Source organism: Sparus aurata, chromosome 13, assembly GCF_900880675.1.
Source record: "Sparus aurata chromosome 13, fSpaAur1.1, whole genome shotgun sequence".
Taxonomy (NCBI): Eukaryota; Metazoa; Chordata; class Actinopteri; order Spariformes; family Sparidae; genus Sparus; species Sparus aurata.
Window position 1 is genome coordinate 29,338,337 of NC_044199.1, and position 19,822 is coordinate 29,358,158.

Sequence of the window (19,822 nt, forward strand, 5' to 3'; positions counted from 1 at the left end):
CAAATATTCACTGGCGTGGCTTGAAATGCGGTTGGCCGTTTGGCAACCTTGGTGGTCCAAAACCACCCCATGAAGGTTCATCTTCTTCTGTCCACCTTCTTTCAGTCTGAATCAAAATGGTAGAATATCGACCGTCCATGGACCACCTCTGCAAGCACGAAAAATACATTTGTACGAACCAGACATTAACGAGAAAAAACACCTTTCTGTTGTGAACATTTTCACTCTCCCACCGTCCTATGATTCAATCTGCTTCCGTCCAGATCTGATAAAGGCATCATTTTAATCAATCTAAATTTTATCACCACCAGTGAAAGCCCCATTGCCCTTCACAGATCCTAAAATTTGACCGGGACACTCCAACCTGCCGCAGGCTTGACCGACTGCCCAAACACTCACCCAGTGTGTAATTGAATTACCACCCTCGCCCATGCAGATGCAACAAGACATCGCAGGTCTAATGAGACAATTAGCTCGCACCATCTTAAAGCTTCGCTCCTCATTAGCGCTGATGGCTGTAGAACACGTTAATGGCTCCATCACGGACCCGCCCTAACACTCAGACTGGAGTCTTTCAGCCGTCTCCAGCAGGTTTCTGTGGAGACTAATGGATCGTTACGGTAAGACTGATGAGGGAGGTAAAAAGGCCTGAGTGACCTCTACATCTACAGAACAAGAGGGAGAGAAAGGGAGGGAAGCACACATTCAGGCACGGTAAGGCTCAACAGCCAACCTTGTGAATGCCGAAAAAGAAAACCACAATTTCTGACTGAAAAAGTTACAGGGAAGATGAGACGAGACAATTCACAGAGTCAGCTGAAAACCATGCCAACCTGTGCATGAAAAATACACATGATGAATAAGGGACAGCTAAACGTTTCTGTTATATGTCATCAAAATTTTCTGTCTGAAAGTTTCTGATCTTAATTCTGCATTAAGCAACTTTCTTTCCCACTTGTGAACAAACATATATTGTTTCATATACAGTATGTAGGCATTATATGAGAGGGCGAGATAAAGGGAAACAACACGGTCTCTCTCAGCGCGTTAGAGAGATAAAACAATGCACCGTTTCTCTGCCCTTTCTATTAAAAGCACCTGAGCTCAGCAGTGGTACTCTTTTCCCATTTTGGCTGGACCCAGGCCTTTTGTTTAGCCTCTGACTGACGGACAGACAGACAGACAGACAGACAGACATGGGGTCACATTTTTCCCCACAAAGCAGCCAGACTGAAAATTCAGTCAGTTTTCTTGGACCTCCCTGAATAAGCAGACTTTTACTGTTTCCCAGCTGATAAAATCAAGCTTCCTAATGGTGCCGAAACCCCATAAATAGACCTGTTCCTTCTGCTCCCAGAGCCGAGATAGCAACACATGATGTAAATGTGTTTTGCATTACATAAAGATCATGCTTTTCATTCCTGGCTCTTGGGGGAGCCAGAAAAGACTAACGCTGAGGCCAGGCCCTTTTGTCTATGTGTGACCTACATTCTCACAATAGTGAAATGCCAACAGGGCGGTGTGTCTATTGTTAGACCACCAGTCCGAACTGCAATGGGGGAAATGGTCAAGAGAACGATTAAGCTAGATTAAACAGAGAGATATGTTTGCTGGAGCTTTGAGTGGGATTTCACTGAAGCCCTGCAGTGGGACTGCTGCTCCAACTATCTCCACGTGTGAGTCAGAATACTGAGCTGCATCATGTGATCCTGGTCATGATCGATTTCTGCAACAGTTTGTTACATTTAACAGTATAAGAAGACAATGAAGATGCATAAAAGTCTCCTGTGACTTTACAAGACACTTGAGATGTTTGCAACGATGCGAGTCCTGCCAGTGATCCTATAAAACACTGGGATCAAGCTGTATACATCATTCTATAAAGATACATTCCCCTCTTTTTCTGCTCTTGGCATCATATTCATTCAAAAGCCAGATTTATGACAGAACACATTAAGGCAGTAATTTATGACTATTTAATCTTTAATCTGTAGATTATTTTGGTGAATAGTAAAAACGTCCATTATGTCATTACATTTTTGTTCTGTTTGGCCAAATTGTTTCCACGTGAAGAAATCCTAATCCACATGTTTGTTTGTTTGTTTGTTTGTTTGTTTGTTTGTTTTAAGCAAATCACGTATGAATTTATGTAATTCACATGTGAAAATGTTAATTTCTCACATGGTCATTTTCCTTCACATGTGAAGTGAAGCCAGTCACTTGTCAAAATGTCCGGTGCACATGTGACATTATTTATTTTCACATGGTACAGTTTTTGTTCACATATGTGGAATTTGTGGAATTCACATATGAAGGATCAAATTTCGTGTGCTATGTTTCGTTACCACATTTTAAATGGCAAAATCTACGAATAAAAAAAGGATAACCACTTTTTAATGCGATTGGAATGTGAAAATGTAAATTACTTATGTGAAAATTTGCATTCCCTTGTGATAAAAGCAAATCACATGTGAAAATGTGTGAATATGTCCAATTCACATGTGATGCAGCAGCAGATTTCATGCACCAGGTTTTGTTTCCACTTTGTTCAAATTCTAATCCAAGTGTTAAACAAGACAATCACATTTGAAAATGTAAATTTTGTGGAAATGTTGTCATATGTGGAAATGTTCATTCATGATTGAAAAAAGACAACCACAAATATCCAGGTCCATTACCTCATATTATTTGCACATGATTACCTTTTGGATTACATGTGAAAATGTCCTGTCACAGGACTACATTTTCAGCTCACAAGTGAAATTGTAAATTTCTCATGTAGCTCTGAGTCTGAAACTAAACATTGACGCCTTTATGATCGCCTCTATCAATGCCAGTAAAATCTGAGAGCTCCACGTGTTATCTCTGCAGTATGAACCGGAATTTAACCCACCAGGCAAGTCAATTAAAATACCCAGAAATTAATTAAAAAAGAACAAGAGACAGGAGGAGTTGTTGACTGGAAATTAGATTAAATTAAACAAAAGACAAGATGAGAAAGATAAACCGAGAAAGACAAATAATTACAGAAAGAAGTGAGCGGGATAGTCGAGGGTAACTCGGAGACTCGGATAATTCTAATACAACAAAAACCAGAGCATCACCAAGCAATTAAAAAACATGGCAAAAACATCCCACAGCACTGCCAGACAAATATTGTCTTTGTTTCTCCCCGACTGCCGGCTTAATCACACTCACACAGTGTTGTGTTGACATGGAGCCTGTTGTATTTGCGGTATTGTCCTAATCATAGAGAAGTGTGCGAGCATGAAAGCAAGGACGGTTAGCCTTATCTCGTGTTATTTTGAATTTTCATGGACCACTGCTGTACAAACACACACACACACACACAAAGGTTGTCTGTAATATCAACAACATATCATATCAACAAGTGTGACTAAAAGGGGAAGCCACGAAAACATTTGACTCTCAGAACACCTCAAGAAGACAAGTTTTATATTTCATGTTTAATTCAGTTCAGAGGAGGATTGTAATGTCATTTCTCCAATTATGTCAAATGCCATTGCACTGAATACACTCCTGAAATACATTTGAACTTCTTTGTGTTTACATATTTTCACAATTGTGTTTCCTGCATATAAAAACACACAGAAGTCACATTATTAGGTCATTATTGGTAAAAGTACAACAAGCTACAACAGGAATGGATTTAGAGGTTCGTACTTTACAAGAGTTTTTCCATTTTCTACAAAATTATACTTCCACTCCACTATGTTTTGGAAGCAACTATTGATTTGTATTCCACCACATTTATTTGATGACTTTGCAGATTGCATGCTGCATCAAAAGTGGGGCAACCCTTAAATTCATGAATTTTATCTGCAATCAGATAAAAAAGATTCTGATGATCAGAAAAATGCTGAACGAATCGGTCGACAGACGGTATGCGGTTTAAATATATGCATAATTTAGTGTCATGCGATAGAATGAATGGTGTCTCTGTCTCAGCCACTCCGCCCCCCCCATCACTTGTTTCTGCACGGTGTAACTCCAGTGAGTAGGTCGGATCACAGCGTTACGTACGTGTTTACTTCAAGATAATAAGCTGTTGTTATGATATCATGAGTTTGTTCATAGATATGACCTACATTACGTCTACCAATTGTTACAGACCTGAGATTTGTGTTTACAACAGTGGTGTCACACTCAGAAACTTTTTTTTTTTTTACGTAATGTTGCTTTAAGTACATTTATTACCAGAAAGCCCCAGGCTTCAACTCGTGCACACTGGCAGAATCCAAAGTGGAATGTGGCTAAAGTAAACAGAGTAGTACCACTAGTACTATGGTTGGGAGGATTATTTTAAACATGTATTCTTGATACAGCTACTAATTACCTCTTAAACAATGTTGTCAGTAATGTAATCCAACAACCACCTTATGAAAGTAATGTAACTTCCATTTTCTTTCCGTTATTTTTGGATTACTTTAATACCAAATGAAGACAACAGAGGATAAATATCAGTCAGAGGACTTTTATTTGATCATAACAACGAGTGTGTATTCCGTAAGAATACACACTTTTGTATTCGGTTTCGCTCAATACCAGAGTGATGTTGTGTGTAACTAGTATATCAGTCTTTATTCTCAAAATTGTAATCCTGTTACTAATCCTCTTTTTTACTGAACGTATCTGTAATCTAATTACATCTTTCTTATGTAACTTTAACAGACCACAGTTGTATCCTGATTACATAATCCTGTTACATGTATTCAGTTTCTCCCAAGACCTGAATAAAACATTCCAGTATGTTAAGCCTTGCTTCAAAGCACACACTCAAAGCGAACAGACAGGTAACCCCAGGCTAGTAAAAGTGCAGTGTGAATTGTATAGCCCTGGGGTTAGATTAATCCTGGGTTAACATTCAGTGTGTGAAATGTGTCCCAGGGTCAACTCTTAGTCTATAGAGCTAAAGATAGACCTGTGTTTAGCCTTATTGTATGGGTGCAGTTCCCCCAGAACTAGGGGTGCTGAGGGGGCTGCGGCACCCCCTTAAATGTGACTTTAACATAAGCCGGATTTACAGCAAGGCCCAAATAATTAAGAATTTGTCAGAAACAACGCTTCATGAAGTTTAGAAAGTTTCCCCTAACTCAACGACTCACAAAATTGCGCAATTTCATAAGGGAGTCCAGGAAACTTCTCTTCCTCTTCCTCTCCCTGCTGTTGTTGACTGTGGTTGATGTGGCAGCTCTGACCTACATTAGGTTGGTGTTCGAGTTTGCTGTCTGCAGTGGTGCAAAACCTTCGCACATTGTTGTAAATGTACTCGGACATTTAGATTTAATACAAAACACAGGAATGTCCTGCACCATTTCCTGTGACATCATCACATAGACTGACCCCTCCCTGGGCTCCTTTCACTTTTACAAAAGTAATATATTAAAACACCACATCCTTTCTAATTTTTTCTCAAGCATCATTTTGTACTTTATGTACTTTTTACAACACTGTCTGAGGGGATCTTCAAGTATAAGTTAGTTTTTCAGGTACAGGAGACACCAGGGGCCCTTTTTTCTCACAATGCATGGACTATATGAGATGCAGATATTTACCTTTAACATAAGAGATATACTAATGTCATGCAGGGATATCATAGCCTCATAGACTTTATTATTTAAATACCTCTAATAAGAGATGATGATGACAGGCTGCTGCATATCTTTTGGCTCGCAGCACACGAGTGTAGTGTTTAGTCAGATATTGTCCGGACCGAAACAAAGTTAGATGTATCTACAACCTCACGCCGACAGAAATAGAGTTGAATCTGGTTAAACAGGCGTTATAATTAGCATTTTTACCACGACATCGCCTCTGACATAAAAGGGGCTGTACCTCCGTTTACCAGCGCTGTAAGCAACCGACGTCACCAGAGATAGCAGCTAGCTAGCCAGTTGTTTTGGAAGAAGAAGAAGACGAAGAAGAAGAAGAAAAGGGCTATAAGCGGAAGAAACCCCGGGTTTGGTTTCGAATAGCCTTCGGTCTATGGTCCTGGTTAATTTTTTTTTTATTTTTTAATACATTTCCAACAATGTCGACCCCGGCAAGGAGACGGCTTATGAGAGATTTTAAAAGGTACCGCAACGTTTTGGCAGTCATCTCCTCTGTTTGTGTGTATGTGTAGCTAGCAGCGTTAGCCGATGAAGCTGTCGGTCGCTAGCTTGGCTAGCTTAGCTTAGCGTTAGCTGCTGGTGCAAAAAATACTGTATGTGAAGCCCGACTGGAGTTATAGTGAACAAAACGCGTTAATTTATATGTTCTATATCTGCACTGATATCGATAGGAATGACAAGGGAATGGTTGTTTATTTTCGAATAAATTAGTGATGTTCTATGAGGGGACGTTGGTTTTATGCAGTGTTTTCTATCAAGGGAATAACGTTGGTATTTCCAGTTTTCCTGGGTAGTTTGTTTGTTTGGGTAGATGCAACTTCGGCTAGCTGAGGTTAACGGAGCTGGGGGTAAATAAAGCTTTGCCTTTGTCTTGACTTCACTGGCCCTGACCAGAAGGTAAACGTGACAACATTTGTCCTAATATCTCCTCACAGTCTGCAAGCTGTGGGTTTAAACGCTGCTGCTGCTACAAGGGAGCTAAATGCACCCAACCGGCCAACATCATGGATTCAGTCCCCCCTGGTAGCAACGTGGCTCACAGGTGTTGCACAACTCCATGTGTGTGCTCTCAGGGGTGCTCCGTGTCAATAATTAGGATGGTTATATCAAAAAGAAAATCCCCAAATCCTTCATGCGTAAGTGAATATTAACATACTGTAGTTGTGAGAACAAGAGGACTGTGTCTGTGTCCTCTGGGAGAATCACACCTGGCATGGGGCTGCTGGTAATACCTGCTATCCCCAATCTGTTGCCATGCTCCATGTGGCATCCTACAGTACGTGTGTCTGTTTGTGTGTCATTCACACACACCTGTCAGTGGAAAAAAAGATCCTAAGCTATTCAACTAAGAACAGCCGATGAAGCAGGGCGGATAAGGTGTCACCGTAACTCTACTCTGCTGTGCCAGTCCCCCAGGTGGTAAACTGTAACACCGAGGCGAGGAAAACACAATAGCACATTCCTGGATCAGCCTGTGTGTCCACGCCAAGGCTGACTGATTGAATTCAGCCTCGCGTGATATTGCCTAACCTCTCTTGTTTGATCTGTTAGTCAAATTATTTGTGCAATATGTGTCATGAAACTGAGCTGTAACAGCAACACATGGGTGTGATTTTTGTTTTGTTATTATTGCAGCAGAGGACCCCCCCTTTTGAAATAAGCAATTTTGTTCGTTTCATTTCAAATGAACCATCTGAATTGGTTCAGATTTTATTCAGTATCACAAGCGTCACTTTCGTTTCTTCTCCAAAAGTATTTTTAGAAGCGATTGACATTGTGAAACCAGCAACCATCACCTTACATTTCAACACCTTCTGTTTCTGTTTTACAGCCCTGTTGCTCCTCCATCATATTTTTTGCGAGGTTTTAGCTTTGATAAAGAGACAGTAGAGCTACATTCTCCAGATCTTAAATCAGGCCCATCTCTGTTAAAGTCTTATCAGCATTCAGTGTTTGTTTAGCATTTAGTATGTTTGTTATTCAGTAGCCCGTAATGTTTGATGGCACTAGACTAGATCATTTCTATAAGTAGGGTTTCCTTGACAACACTGTCTTTTGTTGTTATTTGTCAAAATCATTTAATCATCTATTAATCCGCCAATTGCTTAAGTGATCAATGGATTAGTTGCTGTAAAGTGTCTCTCTTTATTTTGTACAAAACCCAAAGATACTGAGTTTACGAGGATAAAAATCATAAAAACAGCAAATCCTCATGTTGGTGAAGAAAGTAAGAGAATTGTTGGTAGTTTTCTCGAAATGATTAAGTAATTGTTTGATTTTAACAAAATTAACCGTCAGGCAGTGTGTGTCCCCCCCCCCAAGCCACATTATTCCACACAGATGGAGGGGAAAAAATAAAAACAATTTTCACGTCTTTTTATCCACTACTTCTGCAGACTGTTCCATCATCCCCGCTTTCCAAATACAATAATGTAAATGAACCATCAGTCTATCTAGAAGGGAAGTTGAGGGGAGCATCCTTCCACCAGCAGAAAGCTCAGGCAGATTACAGTAAATGAGGTTAATTGCAGTGGGTCTGTCTGCAGCTAGGGACGTGGATCTACGCTCACACACAGACACGCAAATCAACCTACCTTGTTTTATAGCTGTAAGCTCTTGTTAAATCAGCTTTTATACCAGTCATGGGATTGTAGGCCTAAATAGTCTGTGGCGATTCTGGTTTTCTGGATATCAGGGTGTAATCCTCCAGAAATGTGTTTTGTTGCCTACAGATCAATAGTTTCATAAACCAGGAAATGTGTGTCCGACGCTTAATTTGAAATGTTGACCTGCGACATTTCTGTGTTGTTTTTTTGTTGTGTGTTTGTTGCTAGGCGGTTGTTGTTGCTGTGCTGTTTGTGCTCTGCACTTCAGAGATCAGTTGTCAGTCAGACTTCACTGGGCAGTTTTCTTTGTGGAGCTGAAGCTAATGATTGTTTTCATAAATTAAAGATCAATCTGATTATTTTTGTGATGTCTAATGACTTCAAGTAACTTCATTTTTACACAAAGGTAGATTTATTGTGTAGTAGGGGAGGTATTCCTTATTGTTTGATCTGAAACTAGAGTATAATTAACTCCAACATAGAATATGAGTATTATACTTTTATGTATTTAATATTTAACTTCTTAAGTAGTCACAAAGGCCACTGGTTCCAGGTTTTCAGGTTCTCCAGATTTGCTGCTTTTCTGTTTTATACTGGTGGGTTTAGACTTCAGAAAGTAATTTGAAGACCTGCACCTCAGGCTCTGACAGCACTATTTTCTTAAATTGAATCATCTTAATTACGGCTGCACAAAAAAAAATCATTGTGATTATTTTGACAAATATTGTGATATGATTCACGATTAGTTGGAATGATCATTTACCATCACAATTGTCATTTTCACTGAAGAAAATGTGAAAAATCATAACGATGAGACATATGTTGGGCTCTTTGCCAAACAAACAAGTTTATTACATCTGGAGAACAAGATCTCTAGGCCAGGACGTCTCTGCAGCACTACAGCACTGCATTATAAAGCTATTTTCTTCAGCTTCTTGTGATTTGGTTATTGCACTTGGCCACATTGCAACTTTGTCTGTATTTTGATTGATTGTGCAGCCATAAACAAAATCACCAACTGATCAATTGAGAAAAAAAATCGGCAGTTTAATCAGTTATGACATGAATAATAGTCAGTTGCAGCCCTACTTGTTAGAATCATATCCTTACATGAGTTTTTACATTACATAAACAATTATTTTCTATTTCTTTGGATTTCCTATCGTCGGGGTGTGACTTTCTCTGGGTGACATTTCTTCCTCTGTCCTGTGCTGCTGCTGCTGCTGCTGCTGCCAACTACTAGTTCTTCTTTTTTATTCCCAACACACCAGTGGTGCTGCTGCTGCTGCAAATGTAAAATCCATCACCTCCCCTGCACCAGATTGTTTTTTTCCTTGGAAAATAACTTTCACAAGGGCTTTCATGAACTGGGTTTCAGCTCGGTCATCAGTGGGATGGAGAGTGACAAAACAAACACGTATTGATGGATAAACATCAGGGTGTGTGGTTTGGTTCATCCTGATATCTTAACCATGACAACATCAGTCAGAAGTCATTTCAGGTGAAGGTCGACGGAGGATAAGGCTCTAAGCCGCCGTCAGGTCTTTGATGCTCTCTGGGGACACAGTCATGGTACAGCAGTGCTTCAGATGAGTGTTAATTGTAAAGCTTATGTTAACTGACATGTGACAGCAGGACGGGTAGTGTGCAGTTGATCCTGCGAGCCTAGTCGTCGACTGAAGTCATGTTGATACAGCAGGTCGTGTTTTGACTGATAATTATCCTGCAGTCAAGGTGTTAATTAAAATCCTCACACTCTCGCCAGTTCTTGCTTCTCCCTCCTCCCGCTTCTTTCTCCCCCGTGTCTGTTTTTGTTTCTGTTTCCATTCCCTTTTAATTCCCTCTTTCACCTTTTTAACGCCCCTTTGTTCATCTGTTTGCGTCCTCTTTTTTCTGCACATCTTTCCTTTTTGTTCTCATTTTTCTTTCTCCCTTTCTTCCTGCTTCCTATTCCTTTTGTACGCCCTCTGCGTTCCTTTTCTGCCTCCTCCTTTCTGTCTGTCCTTCCACATCTCCCTCTGTTCTTCTCTTACATGTCTCTTTCTCTCTGTCTTATCCAGACTTCAAGAAGATCCTCCCACCGGTGTGAGTGGAGCACCGTCAGAGAACAACATCATGCTTTGGAACGCTGTTATTTTTGGGTGAGTCATGCTCTAAATTCAACTCCGCCCTGCTGTCTTTGCTGTGCCACTGTGATTGTGTTGCACGGAGTCCCTCCAACCCACCCAGCCTCCCACCCTTTTTCAGTATTTAAATATTTCTGATTACAGCCCTGATTGTGGCACAGAACAGTCTGGAAAAGCAGCATGTAGAGACTCAGTGGGTGTTTGATGCTAGAACAGGCTGGGAGACGCTGTTGGGGCGGAAGTTGGTGGGTCAAGTAAGGGCTGTAGTGACTGCTCTCAGAATCTCCTCGTCTCTGTCCCTCACTGCAGCCAGGATTCTTCTTCGCCACCGGAAGAACTGAGCAGATGACTTATGATGCTAGCAGTGGGACGATTCCCCTGTTTTTATTACGGATTACAGTAGAATACACCCACCATAAATTGTACATCCTCACCTGAATGACTTGAAGATGCAGTCTAGCTCACTGTTGTACTGTCCTTCTCATTGATCCCCTGATTAATTTTGAGTTGCCTCAGGCTGTCACCATGGCCCTAGGCATCGTTCACACATTGTTTCCCCCACAAAAACAAGTTTTGTGTAAATACTACTACTCCTGACTAATAAAAAAAAACGGCAGGGAGATGAGGTTTTCCACCATTTATTTGTCCTTTTCTGTGGAAGAAGATCTTGAAATTCAAGATGACTTATTTAAGAGAACAAATGTAGAGTTAAAGTGATTCCAGTGTGGTTTGGTGCAGTTTTATGTTTTATGTTAAGGTTTTAAGAGTAGTTTGAGCTGGTTAATATTTTGAATTACACTTATACTGGACAGCTTTTGTTATCTCTTGGCATGCAATTTGAAATACAGTTGAAAGAAACATAGTCAGAAAAGTCCAAGCGCAACATATTAAAACTTCAAGTATGCAACCATGACCAGAAGTAACAAGATCCAAACGAAAACAAACCAGAGCCTCACACTTTGGTTTAAAGTAGACCAGAGGAGGCATAGACTTGCCAATAGTTCCTCACCTAAATTAAAGTCAAAGGTGAAGCTGCCAAAATGTAACACGTCTCAGCAGCTGATTTAATTGGCTTCTTTACACAGACTGTATAAACGCGGAGAGATGAGTAAATAAATGCTGTCTCTGGTGTCTGTGCAGAGCAGGTCCTTGATGGGTAGATGTTGATGGTTGTGTTTGTCCACAAGCCAAGGCTTTATTGGTAGCAGTGGGGATGTTTAACATTTGGAAATAATGTTTTGCTCTCTCTCTGCCTTCCGCAGGCCTGTGGGAACACCGTTTGAAGATGGTAAGTGCATTTTGATGTATCTGGTCCAAGAAGTACAGACTCAGTGGGAGCACGTTTAATTCAGGATCTGGATTTGATTGAACTTTCTCCTGCATTCTTATTATTGTAGAGTTGCATCATTCAGTCCACTTATAAGAGCCTTCTGGGCAGTGTGTGGTAGAAATATATGACAAGGGGTTTGGTGAATTACACATCGCCACACTTTCGCCACAAGTTCGAAAAGGGTTGTGATTGATCTAGATTTTTAGGCCTGGAGGTATTTTGATATAGTTGGGAGTTTTTATAATAATTTGACTCGCGCTACATCAACTTTTGTGCACTTCGTAAGTATGTGGAATGAGTCTTATTTACGAGGTTATGGCGACATGCACAAACACAATTTTAATGAAGCTGACAATGAGTTTAAAGGGCTGCCATTCAGCTTAAAGGCTGTTCAACTTTATAATGATGAACTCTGCAGGTGTGTTGCTTCAGGTATCAAATGAAATGCAGTCCAAGAAGTAAATAGTGACTCAGAAACAAACCTGGGGAACTTGGTTTTCTTTAGCAATTGAGGAAAATCTTTGATACAGCATTTTACAAAATGATCACAGCAGCAATTATCTTTCATTGTGCTGATGGTGTGATAAACGGTAGAAATACTGTATTCCTGTCACAAAGTAATCTACCAGGAATGTGGGTTTGCATGTCCACTGTAGCCCCTTGTAGAATGATGTTGCATGGCAGAAAAATCTGAGACTGGATCTGGGTTTTGTGTATTTTTTATTTTTTTTGCAAGACAAGCCAAAAACTCTTTTTACAAAGAGAAATGTGTCGAACAGATCATGATTACACTATATCAACACAAAAACTGATACATGAAGGTGCTCAATGTAGAGCTACAGCTAATGATGATTTTTATTATTGATAAATGTATTATTATTTTCACAATAAACTATTAATTATGATTATTAATCAGAGTCTAAAACTGTGAAAATTACTCATGACAATTTCCCAGTTTCCGAAGTCACAACTTCTAATTGGGTTGTGGTTGTGAAACAATTATTCAAAATAGTTGGAAACTAATTAGCTGTTCATCAACAAAAAAATCATGTATTGATTAATTGTTGAAGCTCTAATAAAAGGATTGACAATTCCTCCCCTCTTCACCTCATCTGCATCTGAACACCCTCCAAATTACAGCTGCTCTTGAAACTCATAATCATTTGATGATTTCACACAGACAGATTTCTTTATATTTGATGATATTTAGATCAACTATGTAGAAGTGAAAGTTATATGGACAGGGCCAGCTATATGCATTTAGTTTTCATTTAAAGCACTTACAATGAATCGAAGTTTACTTACTGAGTAATTGAGTAGCTGAACATTGACTCAGTTGTTATGAGGTAGTATTAAACCTGCAGTTCTGCTGAATAATACATGCAGTACTAGAGGAAATGTGCACTTAAACACACCTTTTGTTCTCATATTCTTTCTTTGCTTGTAATTATGACTTGGGTCAGGCAAGAGAAGTGCTGACTCTGGGCTTATTGTTTTTTCTCTTGTTAGTCCTCTCCCTCCTTTATTCTCCTTTTAGCCTGCAGAGTCGACACCTCTGCCTCGGTGAAGGATTAGCTTCTTTTTCTAGTTGAGCCGGCTGTATTTTTAGTCACGTAATTGTTTCTCTCTTCTCTAACCCCCTCCACATCCGTATTCTCCTCACAGTGTTACTTGTGCAAACCCCTCACACACTCATTCCCTCTCCTTCTCTGTCTCTGCAGGAACATTTAAGCTTCTGATAGAGTTTTCAGAGGAGTACCCAAACAAGCCTCCCACAGTTCGGTTTGTCTCCAGAATGTTTCACCCTAATGGTAAGCGCTGCAATAAACATCTGCCTTCACTTTGTTGATAACCGTCGTCTACAGTTTGCATCATTAAGTACAAAATGTTTGGGCTTTAGATGAAGTCCTTGTTGCACAGTTTGAGGAGGAAATGTGTTCTTGAAGCTTTGATATGATGGAAACAGTTTCCACCTTAAATCAGTGGGGCTGGCTGAGAAGTCAAAATGAAGTGGATAATTTCCTCTGTGGGTTCGTTCAGCCAACTTGATAGATTTACAACCAGAAAGTGTTCCATTTCAAGATGAGGACAGGAGCTAAAATAGAAGTGATATGGTCGCATTTTTGGAGCCAGTTAAAAGCTGAGCTGCAGCATATTGTATGAGTTGGGCAGTATTATGATTTTGATGACATAATGATTACTGAACACTGAATGTGTTCTCTCTCTGTTTCCCAGTTTACGCCGATGGCAGTATATGTTTAGACATCCTTCAGAACCGCTGGAGCCCCACATATGATGTGTCGTCCATACTCACCTCCATCCAGGTTGGTTAGATACAAGTACATAATACATTAAATATGTTTACATGCACTGCAGTAGATTCATGTCATCTGTAGCCCTCTTCGGATGTGAGGAGTATTACCTAGGGATCTCTAATATAGAGAATTTTGTGCAAAACTGCCTTGTCTGTAATTTAGTAAAAATCCGACCACAAATTTCCTAAACCGAAGTCTTGTCATTCTTTTGCCACAAAGCATCTGTCTCTCGATCTAAATTCGCTCAATTGTTATTTACATTTGTCACACATGCAGTTCGTCATTTACATCACACACAGACATTATATCAATATTCCACCCCATTTGGAGAATCTGTCCTTTTTTCTTAAACGCCTATATAATACAAGGCTTAAATTAATGCAATAAATTATGGAAAGTGTGACCTGACTTCAGTGAGCTGACAGTTTTAGAGGATCTCAGGTATTCAGCAAGTTGGCTTCACAGGCAGTCGACAAAAAAACCCTAAAAGCGGTTTCAGTCAACATGGTTTTGACTCTGGGAACAGTGAGTGAACCCGTCCCATGATGACCTCAGTCTGCTGGATGCTTCATCCTCTACATGTAAATCAGAGATGTGTGGGATCATTTACTGCTTTACAGACAACTAATTTTAAACAAATACCTTTGTCACAAAAGAAGAAGCCAGTGCAGTGATTTAGTTGTTTTGGGTTTTTTTTTTTTATTGAAAACACTGATTTTCTTTCATCTTTTTTTCCCACAGTCGTTGCTGGACGAGCCAAACCCAAACAGCCCGGCCAACAGTCAGGCGGCACAGCTCTATCAGGAAAACAAGAGGGAGTACGAGAAGAGGGTGACGGCCATCGTGGAGCAGAGCTGGGTGGACGTCTGAGCTTCTCCTCGTCGCTATCTACTCCTTCCTCTCCATCGCCCCCTCTTCTTCATCATCCCAGTACTTCAGTCGCTCATTTTTACCTCATCAAGAAAAAAAACAGCAACTATATCAGAAGAACTCAAGTGCCACCCTGAAAAAATGGAAGAATAAAACAACCAAACCAGAACGGACATTAACTTGCTTGCCAATACATTTTAAGGAAAACGGGGGAGGGGAAATCAATCTTATATTTGTGTTTCTTGTCCTTAATTTTACTTTTTTTTTATTGCATGATGTGAAATAAGTTATTGCTAACAGAATTTGTAATATATCTTTGTTGTTTGGCTGAATTGATGCTGTTAGTGTTTAGAGTTTTACAGATTTTCTTCCTTATTTTTTCTTTTCTTTCTTTCTTTTTTTTTTTTTTTTTGTAATGTCTGCTGGTGTGCACACAACTTGGCTGTTTAGGAAAGGGCAGGTTAATGACCAAATCAGCAGATTTTTAATGTCATGGAAGAAGAGTATGAACCGAGAAAGCGTATTTCAGAGGTGAAGTATTCTTCAAGTCAGCCACGGATGCAGCTCATAAAGAACAAAATCCCTGTTCTGTTCCAGCATCCTCTGTTATTTTAAGAGACACTGTAGGTTTGAGCTCACAGACGTCACAGGCAGAAACAGCGCCAAGTCTCTCTGCCTTGCACTGATGAATCATGACTCCCTGGCTAGGCAGCTCCGGGCTTTTTATTTTAATCATTTCTGCTGCGAGGTAGAAGATGAAGTTGGAGAGGGAGTGTTATGAGAAAGTAAATATTAACACCGGGATGGGAAACGAGGAACTCGACTGTGTGAATGAGGGAATCCTGGCTGAACCAAGGAGACGCTGCAGCCATATCAGTCTGCATCTAATTTTCCTGCAGTCGGCTGAGAGAGACTCAGAGGTCCAGTAGTGTTTGTTTGCTTTGGAGGGTTCTTAACTTCGGGAAGTGAACAGGAAGCATCTAAGTGGCAGCCATGCTAAGAGCTGGCCGGATTCTCTAAATGCTAATGACAGGTGCTCCAGTGCTTCCTCTCATATCTCCCTTTTAGAATAGGGTACACTGGACCATCCCTTCTGCAAAAGAAATGAGTTAAATCAACAGTCCTCCTTCTCATCTTTTCCCTGTTTATCCCTTGTTAAGCATATCAACAGTACCTGTACTACTTTATTATGCTTTACTCATGGCGTTCAGGGACAGACGGGAAGTGAAGCTGGTTTGAAAAAAATAAGACAAGTCATGTGAATATGCGCGCAGACGTATCATATATACTTCATAATACGCCTTCATTAGTTGTCACAGTTCACAATCTAACCCGGAGAATAGAAGATAAATGCAGAGCTGCTTTTTAAAGTTTTTTTCTTTTTTTTTTCTCCATAATTTCACTCGCCACAGAAATCCAATCACCTTGTAAAGCTACGTTGCCTGTGACGTGTGTGAGCGTGAATGAAGCGTCAGGGGTTTTGACCCTTCTCTTAAAATGACACGGTGGAAAAAACGAGCAGAGGATAGAAGGTGCGTGTACTTTTCTGAGAGCAGCCGAAAGAGGATCGACAGAAAAACTGCAGCAGTTTGAACGGCGTGACGTCGGCCGTTTTCCAAAAGGCTTAAGTTGTTTTCATGCCTGCGTTTGTCTCTTGTTTTATTTTGTATGTGACACCCAATTAAAAGACCACTTGAGTATAAAATCATGACTTTAACCCCGCCCATCCGAATAATCAACCCACACACAAAAAAAGATGGTCATCATAAAACAAGAGTTCCTCTTTTCTGAGACAGTAAAAGTCATATTGTGGCTAGTGACTTATTTCACCTTAATAAAGCAGAAGGGATATGTTATAAAATTTTGTGAATTAAACAAAAAAAATGTATACTTATAACAATATGCTGTATAAACATAATAAAACACATTTTTCAGACTTTGAGACAGTATTTTTTGGCCGTTTGGTTTGTTTCCTGCCGCGGTTTTCCCAGCATTGTTCATTATTCATCATGCATAATATTAACATTTACTTACTGCCATGGTGGGTGAAACTGTCAACAATTATTCAGAACTTGTAATTTCTTTTCTAAGAATGAACCAGTGATCTGTTTATTTTCTTTCTCTGGGGCTTTCCATCGTCACATCACTGTTTCCAGTCCTCAAATGATAACAAGTGTCAGAAGTCAGAGAGGAAATCATTTCTCTGTTTGTGATTGATGCCTGGTCTGTGCTCGAAATTGGTAATACAGTTTTTCGTCTTTGAAAAGGAGACAGTTCTGTCTGCAGGTGAAGTGTGAACTAAGATGCAAAACCAAGCCTAAATTGAGGCAAAAAGGAAATTGTTCCACTTTTGTCGCAGCCATTAATCAGACAGCTGGTAACTGTCGTTAGAGCTTTGAGGTCCCGCACGTCTTCCTCTTTTGAAATCAATATCCTAGTTTTCACCTCAACAACCATTTTCTTTAAACGTGTGGCGGTGACAAGAGAAAGGGTTTGCCCTTAATTGTTTGTTTACTGAGAAAATCTCTAGAGCACAGAATCACAAGGATCAGTCAAAAGAAAAAAGCGAAACAAATTCCCGTGAGAAGAAACTACACGTCCTTTATCGTGCTTCAGGCAGGGACCAGACACAGTGTCGTCTTTCATCTGGATTTATTTTAAAAAACTGTACTTAAAAGAAGGAGCACACTTTAAAAAATAACTCGAAACAACAATGTGGAGCTTCAACACTGACAAAAACATATTTGCTGTCTAGAAACAGTCTTTCTCCTTTTGATAAAAGAAAAAGAAGAAAGGTTTGACATCCATTACAGACAGTTCAGGACCAAAAGACTTGTTACAAGCACAAGCCTGTATGTACATCACAGAGTCCCACCCGTCTTAAAACTTGATCCGACACAATCAGGAGGGATGATGCGCCGAAGCCGGTCATCGACCCTGTGGTGGGAGAGAGAGGAGAACAATTTTCACGGTGAACATATCTGCACGAGTGAAGTGTATGTAGTGGCAACAAGGATGTGTGCGTCCACAAGCGTACCTGTTGCTTCTTCATAATCTCATCTCTCGTCTTGAAAACCGGTGCGTCCACGACCTCGATGCCTTCTGCCATTTCCCTCACTTTCTCCAGGAGCTCCGCGCTATACCTGCCGCGAGCGAAGAGAAATGTTTCATCAGTATAATCCACCCACAGCTTCTAAAAGGGCACACTGAACACCGCAGGAGAATGTACCATTTCATAAAACCGATGATAGATTGCTGAACAGGCCATAATCTTAGTAAGCATTACATTTCTGTAGAGCTGAAAAGATCTGCTGATTGGTTTGAAGGAACCTGTCATGATATCTGCGGCAGAAATACCAAACATTCTCCATTTTCAGCTTCTCAGTAGTTCAGATTTATTTTGTTTCACATGACAATAAACTAAAAATAGTTTGATTTAGGACAAACCAAGCAGTAGTTCCTCCTAAGGGAACTTGTGACTAGTCTCTGACATGTAATGGGGCAAATTGTTAATCAAAGAAATCAACAGATAAATTGAGAATGTATTCGTACCATAAAAAGGTAAATAGTACTTTTTAGGGTACCGGTTGGAAAACAAGATGCTTTGTGTAGATCTATCAGTATGTGTGTATATGTTGGCAAACAAGTAGTTAGAAATGTCGGTAGAGAACTGCAAAAACATGTTTCAGTGTTCATGCTGCCTAATTCATCCACCAGAGAGCAACCAGACATTCTCATCTTTATCTTTTAAAAAACACAAACTGAAGTCATCATCATCATTAATGTGTGTTGGTGGTATGCATTTAAGAAAATAACTAAACACGAACTGAAACCAGTCCCATAGATGTTCATTCGGACGGGCTGTAACACAACTATTCTGAAAATGTCTGCAGCTGCGATATCTGCCAAACAGAGTCAATGTTATCAGAGTCCAAAACCCTCAAATGTCAGCACTGGTATGACAGATCATATATCAATCTGGCTCTGATAAAATAAACCTCAACAGGCCACTGGTGTTCATGTTTTTTTTTGGGGGGGGGGGGGGGGAGAAACCAAAACAAACAGTTCAACTCGAGGCTTCTGGGACAAGTTGTGTGTCGTGTAGCGGTACACAGGGGGCAGCAGTGAGCCGGCGGGAGAGTGCAGAGGGACACGAAGAAGAGTCTGCAGCCGAAAGGTTGTAAACATCCCGGTCAGAAGTACTTTCAATGGCTGAGAGACTTTTTTTTTTATCTTCACAAAAACCTGTTCTATAAGTGCTTATTCGTGCTGAACCGCGAGAACTGTGGAGAGCACGTTGTGTGTACGTACCGACAGCCGAGGAAGACGTTGTTCGCCCACACCATGGACAGGGCGAGCAGCTGGTCGAGCTGCGGCAGCTGGAAGTCGTTGATGTTCCGCAGGATGAACTCCCTCCGGGGCTCCCAGTGCTTCTCGCTCTCCCAGTAGCCTCGATGCGTCTCCACCTTGTCGGCCAGGGCTCGGTTTTGTTGGATAAAATCGTCCACGTCCAGGGTAGACATCTTGCTTTTCTCCGGCTGAGTCGACAAAGGCAACTTCCTTTTTCTGTGAAGCGAGACTCGGAAGTCGTTTTTGAGGGCGGCGCGTTTTAAACAGCGCCACGCAGCGGTGGAGCCGAGAACTACAGCTGACCTGAAATACCCCCTGCACAGAGGCGTCTCACTGGTTAATGCTGCGGGTATTACTTATTAAAGATAAAACATGCTATGTCATCATATTAACACATTTAGTTTAAAGAAATATAACATAACATACTATTAGTGGAGCATTAATCACAAAATGAAGCTGAAAAAATTCCCCCAAAAGAATCCCATTTTACTTTTATTTATTTGGAAGTTTGGTACCTTTCACCTAAATTAAAGACTTTGGGTGTACTATTGTTTTTAAGAGCACATGCAGTTCATTGAAAAATTATTCCAAT

At 40.4% G+C, this 19,822-nt stretch overlaps 2 protein-coding genes across 2 annotated transcripts; one reads left to right on the forward strand and one right to left on the reverse strand.

The window, feature by feature from the left end:
• The first annotated feature begins 5,716 nt into the window (after nucleotides 1-5,716).
• On the forward strand, nucleotides 5,717-16,822 carry ube2b (ubiquitin-conjugating enzyme E2B (RAD6 homolog)). Its single transcript, XM_030438356.1, has 6 exons — nucleotides 5,717-6,096; nucleotides 10,300-10,380; nucleotides 11,628-11,653; nucleotides 13,417-13,506; nucleotides 13,931-14,019; nucleotides 14,752-16,822. Exons 1-6 carry the CDS (start codon nucleotides 6,053-6,055, stop codon nucleotides 14,878-14,880), a joined length of 459 nt encoding a protein of 152 aa, XP_030294216.1. The 5' UTR covers nucleotides 5,717-6,052; the 3' UTR covers nucleotides 14,881-16,822.
• A 693-nt stretch (nucleotides 16,823-17,515) lies between these two features.
• cdkn2aipnl (CDKN2A interacting protein N-terminal like) lies at nucleotides 17,516-19,465 on the reverse strand. Its single transcript, XM_030438357.1, has 3 exons — nucleotides 19,192-19,465; nucleotides 17,918-18,023; nucleotides 17,516-17,817 (listed from the first exon to the last, which is right to left on the reverse strand). The coding sequence occupies exons 1-3, from the start codon at nucleotides 19,401-19,403 to the stop codon at nucleotides 17,809-17,811; spliced, it is 327 nt and encodes a 108-aa protein (XP_030294217.1). The 5' UTR covers nucleotides 19,404-19,465; the 3' UTR covers nucleotides 17,516-17,808.
• Nucleotides 19,466-19,822: the final 357 nt, after the last annotated feature.